The sequence below is a fragment of the Periophthalmus magnuspinnatus genome, chromosome 23, assembly GCF_009829125.3.
Source record: "Periophthalmus magnuspinnatus isolate fPerMag1 chromosome 23, fPerMag1.2.pri, whole genome shotgun sequence".
Classification (NCBI taxonomy): domain Eukaryota; kingdom Metazoa; phylum Chordata; class Actinopteri; order Gobiiformes; family Gobiidae; genus Periophthalmus; species Periophthalmus magnuspinnatus.
The window spans coordinates 14,846,869-14,867,220 of record NC_047148.1 but is presented as its reverse complement, the minus strand read 5'-3'; the positions used below and the strand labels follow the sequence as shown (position 1 = coordinate 14,867,220).

Genomic DNA, 20,352 nt, shown 5'->3' with positions numbered 1-20,352 from the left:
AGGAAATACAAGCACATACGTCCTGTGCTCAGGTCTCTGCACTGGCTCCTGTGGCTCAGAGAATAGACTTTAAAGCAGCTCTGCTTGTGAACAAGTCTCTCCATGGACCAGCACCAAAGAACATCTCCAACATGTTAGTGCCATATGAACCATCTCACACTCTGAGGACTTCAGGGACCGGCCTCCTGCTGGTGCCCAGAGTCAGGACTAAACATGAGGAATCAGAGTTTCAGTTTTATGCAGCTAAAACCTGGAACAATCTTGAAGATGTGAGACAGGCCTCTACTTTGACCATGTTTAAATCCAGGCTCAAAACAGTTCTGTTTAACTGTGCATACGACTGAAAGGTTTTTATTCTGCACTTTTCTCTCTTAATCTTAATTTCATGATGATTATTTGTGATTATTAATGTTTTTATTTGTATTGTGATTTTAATGTATTTCTTGTTCTGTAAAGCACTTTGAATTACCTTGTGTATGATTTGTGCTATACAAATAAACTTGCCCTGCCTCGGAAGCTGCTGTATTTAATGTTGATATTTATGTTTCTGTGACATGTGAGAACCCTATTCCATCTGGTTGTAAATGCATGTCTTTTACAAAAATAATGAGTATGAATAAAAAGAATTCTGATAGTGTGGTGAAAAGCAGTGGTGCTGCATAAGACACTGAAAGTGTGTCCTCCTGATACAGGCCCTGCAGCAGTTGCACTTGTGCAGAGAGCAGCTCTGTTGCCCACCACCTCCTGCTCAGGTTTCAGACTGAGTCAGCATGATGCAGACTGCAAGAGGAAATGAGGACCTATACACACGTGAATCATCTCTGTTGTTTTAAACCAACTTTATACTTTACATTGAGATCATTAAATATAAAAGTAATTACAACAGAACCGTCATGGTCATTTAATCAAAGAGTTTTGGTCAAACGGGAAATCTTATTTGTATTGTTTCTTGGGACATGTAAACACTTGTTCCTTTAACATTGAGTTTGTTTATGATCTGGTTTGAGGTTCTGTCATTGAAAAGTGGAATTTTTAATTGATTAATGTTTATCAAAACAATCATGGCTCACAGTGTGCATTAAATGCAGTCTATGTATTAGGCTCCTCTATATGTAGAATATTATCTGTAAACTGTAGAATTTCACTACAAAAGAACCAAGCAACAGGGACAGAGAGAAAATCTTAGGTTTTGTCATTTGACTGAAATGATGTATGATTTTGTTAAATAATTCTGTTTTAGTTTTAGCTGATAGTTTTGGTCAACAACAATGTCTCATTTTGTTTACTATATCTGTAACAGTTTTACTCAAACAGAATTTTTTTTATTTCAACACCAGTTTCATTGGATGTGTTACTTGGAGGATAACTTACTTCTGTTTTATCATTTTATTATTGAATGTAAATATAATACTATAATTTAATATGATATGATACCAATCGTTTTCATATGATGGATGTTAATTGATATAGGACTAGGTTAAATGTACATCACAATTATATCTCTGCTGACATCTGGTGGACAAAAAAATAAATAAAAAATACATAAATGAAGAAATGAATAAATAGTGATGGGGAATCAGTGAGTGAGGTTGTCCAAAACTGGCTCGACATGAGGAAGTAAACTACATTTAATGGAAGTGCTCTGGGACACTCATTTTGGTCTTTTAGGTCACGTGTCCAGCAACTCCGATGCTCTGGCCCAGATCAGGGAGGACATGCCAGGCTCAGGGTTAAAGCCTGGATGGGATCACTTATCAAGTACCAATTCTGAGCATTAAAATAATCATATTTTGCACATTTCACACGCGCGCGCACACACGCACGCACACACATGCACACACACTGTAAATCATATTTACAGGTGAGAGCTGGATACACTTAGGGTTTTTTGTTGGGTTATTTTTTACAGTTATTCTTTGGTTTGAAGCATAAATAACCACCTGCAGGTTACAGCAAAACCTTGTATATCACATACGTTACATTTATTACATTGCAATTTTTTGACAGTATCCATCCATCCATCCATTTTCTTCCGCTTATCCGGGGCCGGGTCGTGGGGGCAGCAGTCTAAGCAGGGACTCCCAGACTTCCCTCACCCCGGACACGTCCTCCAGCTCCTCCGGTGGGACCCCAAGGCGTTCCCAGGCCAGCCGAGAGACATAGTCCCTCCAGCGTGTCCTGGGTCTTCCCCGGGGCCTCCTCCCGGTGGGACATGCCCAGAACACCTCCCTAGGGAGGCGTCCAGGAGGCATCCTGAGCAGATGCCCGAGCCACCTCAGCTGGTTCCTCTCAACGTGTAGGAGCAGCAGCTCTACTCCGAGCTCCTCCCGTGTGACCGAGCTCCTCACCCTATCCCTAAGGGTGCGCCCGGCCACTCTGCGGAGGAAGCCCATTTCAGCCGCTTGTATCCGCGATCTTGTCCTTTCGGTCATTACCCAAAGCTCATGACCATAGGTGAGGGTAGGAACGTAGATTGACCGGTAAATCGAGAGCTTCGCCTTCCGGCTCAGCTCCTTCTTTACCACAACGGACCGATACAGCGACCGCATCACTGCAGACGCTGCACCGATCCGCCTGTCAATCTCACGCTCCATCCTTCCCTCACTCGTGAACAAGACCCCGAGATACTTGAACTCCTCCACTTGGGGCAGAGACTCACCACCCACCCGGAGAGAGCAAACCACCTTTTTCCGGTCGAGAACCATGGCCTCGGATTTGGAGGAGCTGATTGTCATCCCAACCGCTTCACACTCGGCTGCAAACCGCCCCAGTGCCTGTTGCAGGTCCTGTCTCGAAGAAGCCATCAGGACAACATCATCTGCAAACAGCAGAGATGAAATCCTGTGGTTCCCAAACCAGGCCCCCTCCGGCCCCTGGCTGCGCCTAGAAATTCTGTCCATAAATATAATGAACAGAACCGGTGACAAAGGGCAGCCCTGGCGGAGTCCAACATGCACCGGGAACAGGTCTGACTTACTGCCGGCAATGCGAACACAGCTCCTGCTCCGGTCATACAGGGACCGGACAGCCCTTAGCAAAGAGCCCCGGACCCCATACTCCCAGAGCACCCCCCAAAGGACACCACGAGGGACACGGTCGAATGCCTTCTCCAGATCCACAAAACACATGTGGACTGGTTGGGCATACTCCCATGAGCCCTCGAGGACCCGATGGAGAGTATAGAGCTGGTCCAGTGTTCCACGACCAGGGCGAAAACCACACTGCTCCTCCTGAATCCGAGGTTCGACTATCGGTCGGATTCTCCTCTCCAGCACCCTGGAATAGACCTTACCGGGAAGGCTGAGGAGTGTGATTCCCCTGTAATTGGAACACACCCTCCGGTCCCCCTTCTTATACAGAGGGACCACCACCCCGGTCTGCCATTCCACAGGTACTGTCCCCGACCGCCACGCGATGTTGCAGAGACGTGTCAGCCAAGACAGTCCCACAACATCCAGAGACTTGAGGTACTCAGGACGGATCTCATCCACCCCCGGAGCCTTGCCACCGAGGAGCTTGCCAACCACCTCAGTGACTTCAGCCAGGGCGATGGACGAGTCCATGTCCAGTTTTGACAGCAATCACCTGTAATTTATAATACAGTTACCCAATTTACTGGGTAAGACTCAGGGCTAAAATGGATTCAAACATTTATTTAAAAATAGTTAACAAAAATATACATTAAAATATGTAAATAAATAGTGTAAGAAACTACTTAGAAAGTTAAAGACTGTAACTGATTTTTGTTTGAACATGAGCTGATGTATAAAGTCTAAAAACAGCCTGAAGAGACATGAGGATTATTCAGCTTCATGTGAGCTGTCCTTTAGGCTTCTTCTACATGTGGAACAATCTTCCTGAAGACGTGAGACAGGCCTCTGACTATGTTTAAATCCAGGCTCAAAATGGTTCTGTTTAGCTGTGCATATGACCGAAATGTTTTTATTCTGCACTCTTCTCTTTTAATGTTAATTTTATGATGATTATTTGTGATTATTTATGTTTTGATTTGTGTGATTTTAATGTCTTTCTTATTCTGTAAAGCACTTTGAATTACCTTGTGTACGAATTGTGCTGTACAAATAAACTTACCTTGCCTCAGACGCTGGAGTCCTTTAGGCTACATGTGTAGTCCAGTACTGATGTGTTGGCCTCATGAAACATCTGCCATCACAAACACACAGAAGAATCAAAGAAGGTAACAGTATTCTGTGCTATTCTAATGCCATATATTTTAGCTGTCACACAAACGTTAAACACATGACATGAAATGCTTACCTGTAAAATGCAGTGGATGCAGAAGTGAGTTCACCTCAGCCACAGTGGTGGAATTTGCCCTGGTCGTTATTGATCAGCACTCAGTTTACACCTGGTGACCTAAAAACAGAAACTGAAATAATACACCTTTAATATTCTCACAGACAGAAATGGCAGAACAAAACAACAATTGTGCTCAATGTTATTACACTGACATCACATCCCACCACTAAATCTTTACATTAATCACACACTTGCCTTTAACTGAAATCCAAGTCACAGTAAGCTTTTAGTGAAGAAGGCGTCAGCTACAATTATGAGATGTTTGGTCTTCAGTCTCAGTGTCCACTGGTGCAGGGCCGACATGGGTCCACTGCTCTAAATATGCATCTGTGGCTTATTGGGGTTTAATATAGGCTACGTTTACATCCAAGTGCTACTTACGCAGCAGAACACATAGACTACCCTACAAACTTTATTACAAAAGTGGAAAAAATAATAAGTCTGAGTTTTAAAAAATGGGTTACTTACTCTGGAGTGTGGACCAGTGCAGCTCCTCTTTTTCACTGAATGTGTACAATATGCAAACGTATGAAAATATATTTACCGGTACATGTAAAATCCCCCCATCTACAGTAAACCACAAACTAACTGTAACTTCCAACTTGCTGTTGTAGAAAAAGTTTTTACTAACTGTAATGAATTTCTGTCCCACAATGTATTGCAATCTACAGGTATGACCTGTAATATGTAAAAGCAAGACTGTGAAAAATACTGTAGAAACTACTACCTACAAAAACTGGTCCACTCTAAGGATAAAACCCCGAGCCACAAACAAAGTAATGTAGTCTACTCCATTCAGTACAGTGAAGAGTGCAGCGAGTGTTACACTGGAGAAACTAAACAGCCATTCCATAAGAGGATGTACCAACACCGGCGTGAGAGCTCCTCTGGACCCCAGTCTGCCGTGCTTCTCCATCTCAAAGCCACTAACCACTGCTTTGAAGAAAGTGAGGTTCAGATCTTAGCCAGAGAAAAGACATGGTTTGCGAGAGGAGATAAAGATATTTTTGTTGGGAAAGACAATCCTTTCTTACACAGGAGTGGGGGCCTTAGACATAATCTATCCTCCATCTATAACTCCATCCTCAGACCCAGACAAAGACAACAATAGCAGGGTCGTTAAAGGTTGAATAGGGCAGTTTCAGCTGAAACTGGAGACAATAGCCGTTTACAGTTTCATTTTAGTTCGCTCCTCCCTTCAGACAGATATAAGACAGTGGCCACCAGCAATCTGACCAGAACTGAAGAAGCGGCTTGGATGAGCAGCGACACGTCTTCACTACAATTTGTCCAGTTGACAGATTTAAACTTCGTTGTTTGCTATATAGAAACTACAGCAATTTGTTAGCCTGCACTCTTAGAAAAGGTCACAACTGAACCTGTGGCTGCCTGGATACCTGGATATGGAGGACACTTAAGTCATAGTTCTTAATCTCATGGAAAGACCATGCTTTAATCAGAGGCTGCACTAGCACTAAGCACAAGGAATCAGATCGAAGAGAGGCACTTTAGGCTTAAACCAACTGGATTTCAGAATTGAAACAGCAAACCCAAATGAGAGACTCTCATTTAGAATTAGATGATGACATCAATAACAGGACAATATGTCCAGTGTTTTTGTAATTAAGAATCAACATCAGATTTTTTATCATCCATCCATCCATTTTCTTCCGCTTCTCCGGGGCCAGGTCACAAGGGCAGCAGTCTAAGCAGGGACTCCCAGACTTCCCTCACCCTGGACACGTCCTCCAGCTCCTCCAGTGGGATCCCAAGGCATTCCCAGGCCAGCCGGGAGACATAGTCCCTCCAGCGTGTCCTGGGTCTTCTCCGGGGCCTCCTCCCGGTGGGACATGCCCAGAACCCTCCACCACGTTAAGGTGGCGGTTCGGGGAGGGGAGATTTTTTAATCAGTAAAAGCTATATTTGTTCTGTACATACCTATGGAATTTAAAATCAAAATCTTACATAGGCCTACAGTTCCTTTAAGTAGGACTATTATTATCAAAGCTTTGAAGCCACAAATAGAAGTTTACCTTGATATTAATATCTTCTTGCATCTTGTTCGGGGACATTTGTGCCAGGCATAAATGACAGACAGATTGCTGTGAGTGCGTGAGAAACACTGTTGCATGATGAAGAGCGACGCTGGAAATAAACTGACCTCTGGCCTGCCAAATCTGACACCATCTGAACACACACACTTTTCCACTTGCCCTGAACCCAAAGACCCAGACCCCAGCTTCAAACTATATTTAATATACAGCACTCTCTCCAATGGCTCACAAAGGGGTCTTGGGAAGGAGCTCAGACTGAAACAGACAACTAGGCTAACCTTTGTCAGAGTGACTTATGTGGTTTAGAGTTTCTTTGTTTGTTAAATGCAAAAGTGAAATAAATAATTCTAATACCTCTACTGTTGAATCCTTTCACTGCTTCTTGAGGGGGTACTGTCTCCAATTCAGCTGTTACAATCATAAAGTATGGGTCTCCAGTGCTACTCTTAATTATGCCTACTTCTTTGGACATTCTAACTGTTTAATCCAGTAGGACTGAAAAGTCCACAGAAAGTATCCATCCTTTAATTTCTTTGAGAACTATAACCACACACAAGAATATTATCATGCATTTGCAGTGATCCACTGTGGCAGAGCAGGAGAGGAGTATTTTTGTATTCACCTCTCCTCGAGGGGCAGCATTTACAGTCGAGGAATCAAGGTCCATAGCAAAAGGAGCGAACTACATTGAAACTAATACACCTATTTGTATGCAGGTTCTGTTTGTTGGCCAGGTCTACTGAACTACACTAAATGTGAACTGTGCCCGAGTCATATTTGCATAATCATTCAGGCCCCTAATGGGTGCTCTCACATCTATTAGCACACTGGCTCTCAGTATTATTCTCCCCATTTTAATTTAGGTCTGAGGATGGTGTTATAAATAGGAGATAAATGATGTCTAAGGCCACCATTCCTGATCAAAGATGGATTGTCTTTCCTGACAAAAATGGTCTCTTTAACTCCCTTCTCAAACCATTTCTTTTCTTTGGCTAAGATCTGTACCTCACTATCTTCAAAGAAGTGGTTAGTGGCTTTAAGAAACTTACAAATATGTTAAGAGAGAAACTGGTTCACCCAAAAGACTAAACCCTGACACCACAAACAAAGCGATGTGGCCTACTCCATTCAGTGTAGTGAAGACAATAGTCAGTGTTTTATTGGAGAAATAAAACCAGAGTAGAATGTACCAAGACCAGGAATGGGGGCGTTTAGACAACATTTATCTCCTATTTATATCGTCAGACCTAAATCAAAACAGGTAAAACAATAGTGATAGCCAGTATTCTAATAGGTGTGAGAGCTCCTATTAGGAGACTGGATGATTATGCAAATATGACTCAGGCACAGTTCACACTGTATAGTTCAATATACCTGGCCAATAAACAGAAACTGTATACAAATAGGTGTTAGTTTCAGTGTAATTAGCTCCTCCCTTCAGATAAGGCAATGTCCACCAGCAATCTGACCAGAACTGAAGAAGTCGCTTGGATGAATAGCAAAACATCTTCACTCTAGAACTTTTTTGCAGTTGACAGAATTAATTTTTTCTTTTGCTATGGATCTTACCTGGATGACTGAGGGCACTCTGGTTTCCACATCAACCCAAATCATGCACAATAGGTAAAATGCTCCAGCTATAGTAGGCCCACTTCTACTGACAGATTGCCAAAATGGCTTTGAAGGTTGTGTCAAAGGCATAGGATTTCCCAACTGGGACAATAAATTGTACTTTTCTCTTAAAGGGAAAGGTACAATTTTTATATTACACAAAATGCATTCTTCTGAGCTTTAAGCCATATTACAATACTGTTACCTTATCAAAAACATACTCAGAGTTGTGTTTTGTTTCATTCACACATGCTCTGTTCCACCTTGTGGCGTCATGTAGCGGTAATTTTCAAGTTAACACCTATCCTTAACCTTTAGTTCAGTAGAAATCAGCAATTCCAGGACTGAAATCATCCAAATGCTTACAGTGAAGGTGTATGGAGTTTAAAAACACTATGGAGTACTTCATGTATTACACATGACATCATGAGGTGGAACAGAGTGCTTTCTGTTTGAGAGAAGAACTCAGCCTAAATATGGAAGGTTTGTGTGTTAAACATTTGTGAATGAAACAAAACTCTAGGTATGTTTTTGATGAGGAAACTACATAACAAAGATCAGAAAATATCATAATATAGACCCATCTGCAGTGTGCTCACTCTTACTCTGATTTTTCCAGTGCCTTTAATACAATCCAGCCCTTTTTGATGAGGAAGATGCTGCTCAGGATGGGTGTCAGCCCCTCTCCTGTCTCCTGAATTACTGACGTCTCATCACATGCACCAAGGGAGCACACTGTCTGATGCTGTGGTCAGTAATGTACGAGCTCCTCAGGGTACATCCCTGCCTCCGTTTCTGTTCCCTCTGTACATCTCATTTCCTGTAAAGCTTCGGGTCGTGACAGCTGCAGAAGTTCTGATAACTTTGCAGTGGGATGTAGAGATGGACAGAAGCAGGAGTACAGGACACGGATTGCAAATTTTGTGGAGTGGTCCCTGGCTTTGACTGTGGAAAAGACCAAACCACTGATCACTGACTTCAGAAGAGACAGAAGAGGACAATGGTGGTGTCCATCACCACTGAGTCAAGAGGTGGAAATACCTGGGAGTCCAGGTGACCAACAGGATGGACTGGAGGGACAATAGTAATGCTGTGTACAATAGTGGCATGAGTAGACTCTACTTCCTGAGAAACCTCAAGTATTTTAATGTGTGCAGCAAATTAGTGGAGATCTCCTGTGGTGACCAGCGCCCTTTGTTTTTATATTGTATCATGTGAGCTACTGTGTCCAAGTCATTGTGGATCAATAAAGTTTGTCAGTTACAAACAAACTAGAACCATACAAAAGCTGCAGTTGCCATAGTGATAGCCCTAACATGACAGCGTCTAGCGTGCCACCTGTTGTTACTCTATCTGCTCTGACACATTAACTCACTCTGGCTCTGGTGAAGCACTGGTGCCTGTAATGTGGGTCTGTAGGTCAGAGGCTGGCTCCACCTGTTCAGGTGAAGCTACAGGTGGTCCACAGCCCATCTCATCTGTGCATGGGCCTCTGACATTCTACACCTAGTGGCCCACTGCGAACCAGCGATGTGTTACATCTTGACAGAGTATTTACTTTTTTAACCTTAGCCATCCTCCGTTAAAACTTCACTCAATTGGTTCATGATATAAGCCTTTCCAGATGTAAAACATGCTTAAGACGACTATATTTAGTGACACAAAGGAAGAAAAAACATTATCCAAAAACCCTGCTCTTATAAACTTTTCAGATCAGCAGCAAGCACCATCAGTGGTTCTGTGTCCACACTGACTAAAGTGCAACATGACACACACTATTACATTACAGTGTGGTCTGACAGCACTTTGTGTTTAGAGACCAAGATTTACTACGACTAGCCTACTACTATACAGATAATATACTCTAATACATTATGGATTTAGTACACTCAGACCAACCAAAACACTACTTCTGCTGCTCCATCATTCATGTTTACTGGTATTCCATCAAAAAATATTAAACACAAAATCCCACCTTGATCACTCACACTCTTTCAAAGGAGCAGCCGCTCCCAGTTAGCCTGCGAGCTAGCTCTATAATTAGCAGACCTGTCCCTGTAGCTAATCTGACTAAAGCCTAATATGGAAACCATCTGATCCAATTACAAGGCAATTTTGTGCGACCACAGGAATCTACTTTTTTAAAATTAATCTCTTGAAAAAACTATGCTCTGATAGACAAGATGTTTGTGACAGAGATGTTGATATAAGTCTACAAAACATGCACAGAGTGAAATTACAAATGTGAAAATAAATCAGAAATTAGGATAAATTATAAAATCATGGGAAAATTAGGACATCTGCTGCATCCACTCATTCACAGCTGTTTACATCACACCACTTTTATCTGGATAGTGCATTCAACTCAATGTTGTATCAAGTTATTAGCACATCTAAACCAGTAATTCTATGATAATCCTTTGTACATGTGTCCATTTTTGTATGTGTGCAGGTGCCGTACAATACAACAAAACAACCAAGCTTGGCTGTGAGAGACCACATGGCAAGCAATCAGCACAATTTCAATTTGCACAAAATCTACCAAACTGTAAAACATACTAGTTGAATAATAAAACAGTTTTATTAATAAGATTTTCCACCACAATAAAATTTAACAAAGGCTCACTATAAAAGTGTCAACTTGTGTTCTGTACAGTAGATACAGTACAAAGTAAAAACTGGCGCATTTAGCCCCCCCCCCCCAAATTATACATTTGACTTTTCCACATTATGTACAACTAAAATTCACAATAAAAACAACTGGCAAATGTCACAAAAATACAGCGCAGCAGCTATGTTTTGTTTAAAAAAAAAAAAAATCACTTTAAAGAATTGACACATTAATGGTTTGTACTTTTCAAAAACAGGTTATGCTTCCTTGTGTGAAAAATCTAGTTAAGCCTACTTCTAGTTTGAGCAGCTAGCTGTGAGCTAGCTGTGTATACTATAGGAATGCACTTTGGTAGTGTCAACCAAATGCCCTTGCTGTTCGGTCACAACAAAATTGCAGTGGAAAAAAAGCTAACTTTAATCTGAGGTACAGACATGAAAATCAACATTTACATTTAAGCTAACAACTAGTAGAGCACTTCTGTAGAGTCAATCAGCAGCTACTGCTAGGTTTACTGTGGACAGGACAGACATCAGTGCAGCAGCTAGCGCCTTAACGCCAGTGGTCAATTGGCTAGTGTAAGCTAAGCCCTGTCGTCATGTAAATCCACCTCCCATCTCCAAGGGACTAGTGGTGACTTGGCTGATATGTTGTCTATACATTGTGCAGCCATGTGACACAACCTTTCTCAATACACACCATTAAGAGATGCCTGCTATTCAAGGAAAGGCCTTTCACTTGATTTCCACTTTTAGGTTTGTAAACACTGTAGGTGGCCTTTGTGATAAGGGAAAATGTTAACAATTTTAATATAATTGAGGATGAAAGATTCTGAAGACTTTATAATATGACCCAAATATCAGAATTACTAAAGGTAATCTCAACCAGTTTTGCATAAAATGAGCATCATGGGGAATTATCACTATGTACTCACAGGACATCTTGGGACAACCAGATGTTGAAGTCTTCAGTTATTGCCCCATTTACTGGAACATTTTTAAAACTGATATTTAGAATTGTGTGTAAGAGAAGGTCAAGTGTGCCATGGCGACAAGATACTGAAGGCACAAATTTACAACTCAGCACTCCGATTCACTAAAAAATATAAAAGTAAAAAAAAAAAAAAAAAAAAAAAAAAAAAAAAAAAAGATAAAATCAATCACTTCCTTAGAAAACATACAAGCAAAAAGAGAAAAGTCCTCCTCCAGAACAGGGCGGAGCTTCCCCTGAGTTGGGTGGAGCAGGTAGTGTTGGTGTATCTCCTGACTGCTACATTACATTGTAGTTGGCCAAAGACACTTATCTCCTCTTTATTTTGATGTGGTTGAGGCCAAAGTAAGAGACACAGCTTTGTGTGGCAGCGTGTGACCACACACATTCAAGTATATACTATGAACTGCACATCATAGTAAATGCCTATATTAGATTATTAATAAATACTAACATGTAGCAAATAAATAAAATTGACCCATCCCCAGATCATTTTGCTTCATTCATTGTACTTCTCATGACATTTCATTCAGGGTTTAAATGTTCAGAATAATAATTTACTTTGTCTTAGCTCCACTGCTCCCATCTTGAGGTTTAGGTCCAGCTGATAGAAGCAGGTCCTTTTAAGACAGTTTTATAACTTTTATTTCGATTTTGCGGCACAAAATGAAGCTGTGATTTCTGTTTGTCAATATCGTGGGGACATCAGGCATCTGCTTTGTGCAGAAGAGGAATCTTGAAAAAGTAAAGTGCCAACACAACCTAATGTGTTCTTTGAACCAAAAACCTTAACGTTCTTTAATCATGCTTATGGCTGTGGATATAGTACTACACTTCCATAAAGAAATATGGAAATACCTTATGATAATTGCTTGTCCACCAGTTCACCAATTGAAAGTCTATGGGCTTGTTTTAACAGCTACTGCTCCATATTTGCATATATACTTATGGTATTATAGTGAGTGTTGCTACTTCGAAATATTTGGATAAAAAAGTTTGACTTGACTTTTAGATCCATGTGAAACAACTACCTTCATTTACATTTAAATATGTTGAATTTGGTTTTACTATAACAATTTTACAGAATAACCTAATAAAAATTCCAAAAATACCCTAATTATACATTTATGTAGCATTGTGAATTTTCATGGTGTCTTCTCTTTCTAAGACTTAGTGGCACAACATGATGTTAATGACTGAGGCTTAATTTGCCAAAAGGCTAACAGTCAGCCATTTCTTACTGTAATAGACAAAATATTGTCAGAGAAGAAACATGAATTGGGTACCGCATGGTAGCTAGTTAGTCAGCTAGACAGGCACACAGCTATAATGGGGTATTGTGGCTACCAGTGTACTGGTAACACAAAGTGATGATATTTGACTAATAAAAATGCAAAGCCCGGCCTTACAAGGAACATGATAGGAGCAAGCGAGGTATGTCTTACAAACCCATCCTTTATGCTACATTGTTAATTTTCCATTGCCTCTGCACAAATGTTCAGAGGCATGTGCAGGAGGCAATATTGAACTAAATTTGTCATTTATTACCTTCATTATTGAATCATATTATGGTCTATTATGTGATACCTGATGAAAGGTAGAAAAGCCTTTTTAGTTTTTTCTCTAATTCTAATAATATCTTGTTAAAAGATAAAAATTCTTTAAACTATAAGCACCATGTAGTAGTGTCTTTGTGACCTGTAACTATGCAGAAGTGATTGTTAGAGCAGCTCCACAGTTGTCATCACATCTTTTGCTGCTCATCTTCATTACACCTGATTCAAACTTTTGGTAGTCTGTGTGGACCCCATGATTTCAGGAATACAAACATTATTAAAAAGTTTCTAAGAATGCACCCCAATGCTGTGCAAACCTGCCTAAAATGCTCTTTAAAATGACCAGACCAGATTTATTTAGTTCAATCTAGTTGCTCACAGCCAATCATAAAACTAGATCCCACCACAGCAAGTGGGGTGCAATCATTCTCAGCTGACTAACTTAGGCAAAACGGTCCTTGTTTGGATGTTCCCATTAGCATCTGTAATGGCTGCTAGGTTAGTCCTGGTTTTGGAGGATGTGGTTGTGGTGGTGGGTTTGGAGACGGAGGTGATGCCCCCATCAGTGGTCGTTGTCCTTTTGGAAGAAGATGAGGTCTTGTCCACGATGGTAGTACCCCCTGTGGGGGGTTTGGGGAGTCGTCGTCTAAGCCATGGGTGGCGAAGTGCTTGGCTAGGTGTCATCCTGAGAGCCGGGTCCCACTCCAAACACTGTTTCAGGAAGTCCAGAAACAGCTGATCATCACAGCCCTTTAATGCTACACTCCAGTCTTTGCTAGCGGGTGGGCCACGCACTTTACCCCGGCGTGAGCGCCCACCATTAAGCACAGCTGTGCCATCAGGCAATGTTGTGACAGTGCAGTACCGAGGGTAGCCTTTGGACGAAACAAAATTCTTGGCCCTTTTAGAGGCATCAAGAAGTTTTTGACTGGGCATACCCAGAAGTTCAATAATGCAGGCCAGCTGGTCCGCTTCATCCTCACCTGGCAACAGTGGGTAACCAGTCAGGAGCTCAGCTAGGATACAACCCAGAGACCACATGTCGATTGGCATTCCATACCTAGATCCTGGAGACCAAAAGTCAACATAAATTCATTGCAATTTTGCATTATTTACCATTTCTGGTGAGGATGCACCAATACCACTTTTTCCAAAACGAGTACTTGCCGATGCTGAGCACTAAGAAACCACTTTTGGCATGACGCTGAGTCAAAAACTGATTAAATCGATAAATCACATATCAAGTTCACTTTCTTGCATTGGAAATTGCATTGAACATGCATGAAAGGACGCTCACTGCAGTCACAGGGAGAAGAGTTTAGCACAGCAGCGCTGACTGCTTTGAAAACAGTGACTTTCAATGAAATGTTTTATCTCAGTCATAAAAGATTTCTCCAAAGGTAACGCATTAAATGCAATCAATTATGAATAAAATCTTTCAGGTTTGACCATTTTTTTGTAGTTTTGCAAAAAATGCAAGCACTGCACAAAACTACTTCACAATCCTTTGTGAAGTATAAAACCCTTTAAGAGTCCTAAATATATTCACAGTTCATCTGACAGTCAGATAAGATTAAAGCTGAGCTTAATTTGCAGAACAATTAATGTGCCTCTTTATGGTCACCTCCACTCTGCTCAGAGCTCACAGCTCAGCTGAGAGGTGAGTCAAATAAGACGCAGCTCAGGTATAGTGGTTTTTGGTATTGGCAGCACATTGATGAGTGCGAGTACTGGCTTCGGGCATCGGTGCATCCCCGATTTCTGGTCATGGTTTTTTGTACAATATGAACCAATAAATAATGCAACTCATAACCATAATTACTAACACGTGAAATTCTGTCCATGTTTAAAATGTTGGTGGCTATGTCGGGTTCTGGAGCTCATATGCATCAGCTAGTCTTAGAGATCTGTTTATAGCTAGAAATATTTCCATTTCATCCCAGGGTTACCATTTTGGACCTCTGTAGACTAGGAAAACTCACTGGTCAAAAATGAGGTGACAGTACAACATCCAATTTATTGTGAAAGAATAATGTTACGGCAGAAGAAGTACATTAGATATCGTTATACTTACCTAGAATAACCTCTGGTGCTCTGTAGAATCGTGACTGGATGTAGGTGTAAACTCTTTGATGTTCATAACAACTGGATCCAAAATCTATGACCTGTATAGTAAAAAATGTTTTTAAAATATTTAATGCATTGCTTTGGTGATTGCTTCATGTCAAATGTAGCTTACCTTGATGCCGCTTCGCCCTTGCTGCTTGAGAAGTATGTTCTCAGGCTTTAGATCACAATGGATGATGCGGTTCTTGTGCAGTGCATCCAGACATTGCAGGATGGAGTGGGCAAACTTCCTGACCAGTGGCAGGCTAAATCCTTGGAACTTATTTTTCTTTATAAGCTCATAAAGGTTCATGCTGAGCAGCTCAAATGTCATACAAATGTGATTTCTGAAGGTAAAATTCTCCAGCATATGGATCACATTCATAGTGGAGTCTTTATCTTGCTTTCTCAGGTGTTCCAAGATGCGGATTTCCTCGGCCGCCTGTCGGTGAAACCGCTTTTCATTGCGGACCATTTTTAAGGCCACGTGGGACTGGGTTTTGTGATCAAAGGCTTTAACCACCTGCAGAAAGAGTACAATGACAACCCTTACCATTCATTAACATTTTAACAGTACAGTGTATGAATCAGAATAAAAACCTGTACCTGTCCGAAGCTTCCTTTTCCAATTACTTTCAAAACCTCATAACGGTAAGCAACTTGGTCATGTGGAACTTGAATGTATGACCCTTGATCATCATCATATCCTCCGTTGTTAGCGCCCCCCATCACTCCTGATCTCTTTTTGGCATTTGGACCAACAAAAAACACTGAGGATAGAAATGTACACATAAAACTGTGTTGCTGTCTATGCAGATATAATTTACATAATATGTATTACATATTAGAATTAGTATGGCAAAAACATTATTAAAATCAAATCAAAATATATTCAAATAACTGACCTTCTGGGTAGCTGAAAATCTCATGGTGTTCAAATGACGACATTTTGGACATAAACTGCTTCATAGCCTGGTCTGGGGTCATGGACAGGGGTTTAAGCTTGCTGTCCCCTGATTTGTTGGACATGGCACTGCCCAGGCGGTGGTGAAGGGGTTCTGAACTAGGGTTCTGCCTCTCAGAAGAAGGCAGGCCTGGCCGTGTGGAACCAAGAGGAGCCAGGCCATTGGGTTGTGAGGTGAGAACGGGGCGCTTGTTGGAGTTCTCCTCATACAGCGGATGATGTGACGGTGGAGAGAGCTGCACAGTGTCTGACATGCTGGCTTTAGAACCCCCCTGAAGAGACAAATAAAACATTGAATGTAAAGAATAAAAAGACAGAAAAACAACAGCTTTATGTGAAAAGATTTAGCTAAAATAGGTTTTGTAAAATACAACTATGTTGAGGTCACGTCAATAAAATATTTCAAAAATAGAGATGGGCAAAGATTTCCTGTATCTTTGTCAGTTACTGTAGAAATAACACACCATCATTCTACTGAACAAAGGAGCATTAGGTGTCGGGCATGACAAATGGTGTTTGAGCTCAAACAGCAGCTGGCTACCACAAAATAATCAAGAGAATTTGAAGTGCATGTAAGACTGCAGGCTAAGCAGGAATACACTGGATCCTTAGCTAAAGATGTTAGGTGGATTTTTTTCCTCTTGAATATTTCATAAATATTACCTATGCGTCTCTGTTATAAAGAAAACATGTTTCCAGTGTTTGATTTAATGATAATGTTAATCGTCATCTAAAATGGTTAATCTTTACTATTAAAGCGTCACATATATGTCAATTACAGCTGAGTTGAACCATATGTAAGATTTTGCTGATTTATTCTTAATTACAAAAACACTGTCCCACACTGTGTCCTTAACTCCAACCTATAAACCAATCAGCTGTTTATAAGTGACTTGCAGCAGAATGCTATTATTAGCCACAGTCAGCCACAGCTGACAAGTTAGAAAGGGGAGCTTCACAAATATTGTGTCAGAGATATAAGTGACCCAGCTGAATTATTTGGCACAAAAGTGATAAATCTAAATGCTGACTAAAAATGTCATAATATAGATGCAGCATTATACCGTCAAAGGGTTGAGGTTGCTGCTGCGTAGAGGAGGCAGGGTGCCAGGGGGAGATGTCTGGGGTCCACTGTGACTTGGAGAATAGATCGGCTCGCCCACTTTGCCTGACACACAAAAAGATTTTAAATTAACATAAGAACTTAAGACTTCTTGCTGTTTATCAACATTTTGTTTTAACAACCTCATTGCAATTGAAGCATTTAAGTATGGGACTACAATTGACAAATTTAGCACTTTCTACTCTATCTTGACCCTGCTGTGGATGTCAAAGGTCATAAAAGGCCCATCACTACCTTGTTTCCCGTGCAATTAATAATTAAATTTCAACACACACAAGACTCTATATTAGAGACTGGTGTACCCAAATAATGAACTGTAACAAGTGTTCAATTTATAAAAAAATAAAAAATAAAATACCAAAAGCCAAAGACATTTTAGGGTTAAGGGATGGGAAAATAATAATAATTTTAATAATTAGGCCAATAATGATCAAATGTAGCATTTAAAAATGTAAAACATTGTAGAGTCCTAGTGTCTTATATATGGTTGCAGCCAGACAGATGGCCATTGCTCACTTCCTCTCTCCTTAATCCGAATTTGCAGTAATCCTGCTAATAAGGCTGTGATAAGGCTAACAATGGCACAGGCACACACTAAGTGAGGAAATCCCACATACATGAACATACGAAATGAAGCAAGCACCAATTCAGAAATCTTTCAACAGTTCTTCATAATATACTAATGAGTTTTAATGGTGTGAAAATAGAGCAGTGGTGTTGTGTTCATTAACATGACAAAAAGCATGTAGTATTTAACAGGGCTGCATGCAAAAAAACAAACAAAAAAAACAAATTATGATTTTTCTGACAATTGCAATACAGAGTAGGCATTGTAAACACATCAAGAAACGTTACCATTAGAGTGGCACCTACAAAAAGAACACATACACTAATACAAAAGTGCCTTGAATTTCACAACATGTTTTGTAGAGACCTAAACTACAGGTGGAACAAGATTTTCTAACAAAGAATTTTGTTCTTTGCAATCTAAGTAATTGCAATGCAGCTTTTGTGATATGATGAGTGTGTCAACTCAAATTGTGATCTGAATTTGAATGATAATTTAATGCATCTTTAGTCATCTTAAAATCTAGCTATGTATTCCTTGTCTGTATCTTCTTTCCAAATCAGCTAAGTGGCCCTCACGGGAACATGACCATAGTGTTCTCTGCCTATGCACTACTGGCTCATTATGTCAAAGGAATCTTGCGCGAGTTTTACATGCAGTCATTCCCTCTGAGTTTGAATCATGCTCAGAGAGTGGAGCAACCGCAAGCTCAAAGTGAACTTGACACCAGGCTGGAAATGCCAGAGTGCCAGCGAGTGCACCCGGCATGCTGCTAGACAGGACGGGTGGGAAAAAGCACTTCAATGTGATCACACATGTGCAGGATGCACAGGAAGGGGGACAACAAGAGAAAATTACACTAAACTAAGGCTCTATGAATGCTTTTATGGATCCCTCCAGGAATTACACTGTGGTACACAACGTGACAAGAATAATTCCACATTTAAGCAATTCTGGCTGAAAACGTAGTGCATGCTGTGAAATGTATGTGGTACTGTAATTGTTTACAACTATACCCACTAGGATCTCATATGCATATCAATGCTGTCATGGTACAACAGACAACACAAACAATCTGAAACAAAATAAATATAAATTATTTATGTTTTGTTCCTAAAAAATAGGCAACAAAGATAAAGGTTAGTTGTTCAATCCCAAGACACCCATCATCTTCAGTGTGAATGAAGGTAGTGTAATGTTTTGGTCAGTCAGCCGCAGGACTGCGGTGTCTGAGAATTAACACATGAGTTGAGACAGAGTGAATGATGGCTCATTCAATGTTTTGGCCATTTAAAAAAATCATCATTATAATTATAGCATCCATAGAAAGGCTAAAATAGAATTCATACATTAAACTAAGCAACAGGAGCGGCGCTATCCTCAATGTTTATCACCTACTGTGGACTGAAAAGGGTTATCAGATGACCAGAACAGCAGTAGATAATGGGCCTTTATACAGCACTAAAATGAGTAGCTGATAAAGGAAAGCCACTGCGCAAGACACGATAGAGCAGCAGAAAGTAAGGACTTGAGACGGAGCTGATCCGAGGCTTTATTTCTGTCTGCTGAGGTGGAGGCCAGGAATTGCCCAGCAACCCGAAAACATACGTACACACGAAACCAACAAAGCGAACTCCTGCGCTTACATTAGAAAAGCTTCACTCTATACGGGCACAAACATAGGCGAGACAAACATGCTTGACAACGATTAAATGCGACATGAGCAGAAATAGACGGCTGAAGACGAGAGGGCAGAGTCTGAGGAGCTGTTGTCACTAATCATCTGTTGGTTAACTGGCTAAAAATAAACCCAACAGCCGGGGAAGGGAGCACTTGTACTCGTGCATGTGAGCGTATGGATTTCATCTATGCATTTGTCCCATACTTTAAAATCATTTCTGCAAGCAACTGGTTATCTGAGTATGCATTTTTTTTAGTTTACATTCTAAATAGGACAAAATAGCTAGCACAGCAATGAGCACTAGCCAGTTTTCCGTCGACTGCGAGACGGAGAACAAATATTTCCGTGAGATTAAACCACGGCAAGCGGAAAAAGACAAACAGTTAAAGGTTTATAACGCAATGCCACGGGTCAGGAGGCCAGCGAACGGGTACAGAGGCTGTGCTCACCCGTGTGGAGGACCGAGGCTCCGGGCTTCTTGGTTAACATGGCGGCCGCTCCTCTCCTCTGAACACCGTACGATGAGACTCCTCCTCTTCCTCCATCCACAGCTGCTGCTTCTTCTTCTTCTAATGAATTCCGGCAGGCTATACGCTATGATGCGCAATGCTGCCCCCCAACGTCCTTAGAAGGTATTACATTCTCACATAGATGGCAGAGCAGCGGAGAAAACACAGCTGCCTCTTCTCTACTGTAAATGCTGCATGAAAACAATACATGGCTAACAGTTTCCAGGTTACCACAGTCACAGAAGCCACTAGAGTGCAT

At 41.0% G+C, this 20,352-nt stretch overlaps 1 protein-coding gene across 2 annotated transcripts; it reads right to left on the bottom strand.

Moving 5' to 3' along the window:
* Nucleotides 1-10,793: 10,793 nt before the first annotated feature.
* dyrk2 (dual-specificity tyrosine-(Y)-phosphorylation regulated kinase 2) lies at nt 10,794-20,091 on the bottom strand. Of its 2 annotated transcripts, XM_033989556.2 has the most exons (7): nt 20,034-20,091; nt 17,277-17,380; nt 16,154-16,484; nt 15,855-16,018; nt 15,382-15,771; nt 15,217-15,307; nt 10,794-14,209 (listed from the first exon to the last, which is right to left on the bottom strand). In XM_033989556.2, the coding sequence occupies exons 1-7, from the start codon at nt 20,071-20,073 to the stop codon at nt 13,572-13,574; spliced, it is 1,758 nt and encodes a 585-aa protein (XP_033845447.1). In that variant the 5' UTR covers nt 20,074-20,091; the 3' UTR covers nt 10,794-13,571. The 2 variants fall into 2 exon arrangements, with proteins under 2 accessions (XP_033845447.1, XP_033845448.1); XM_033989557.2 differs by lacking the exon at nt 17,277-17,380 and having other exon boundaries at nt 20,034-20,085.
* Between the last annotated feature and the right edge of the window lie 261 nt (nt 20,092-20,352).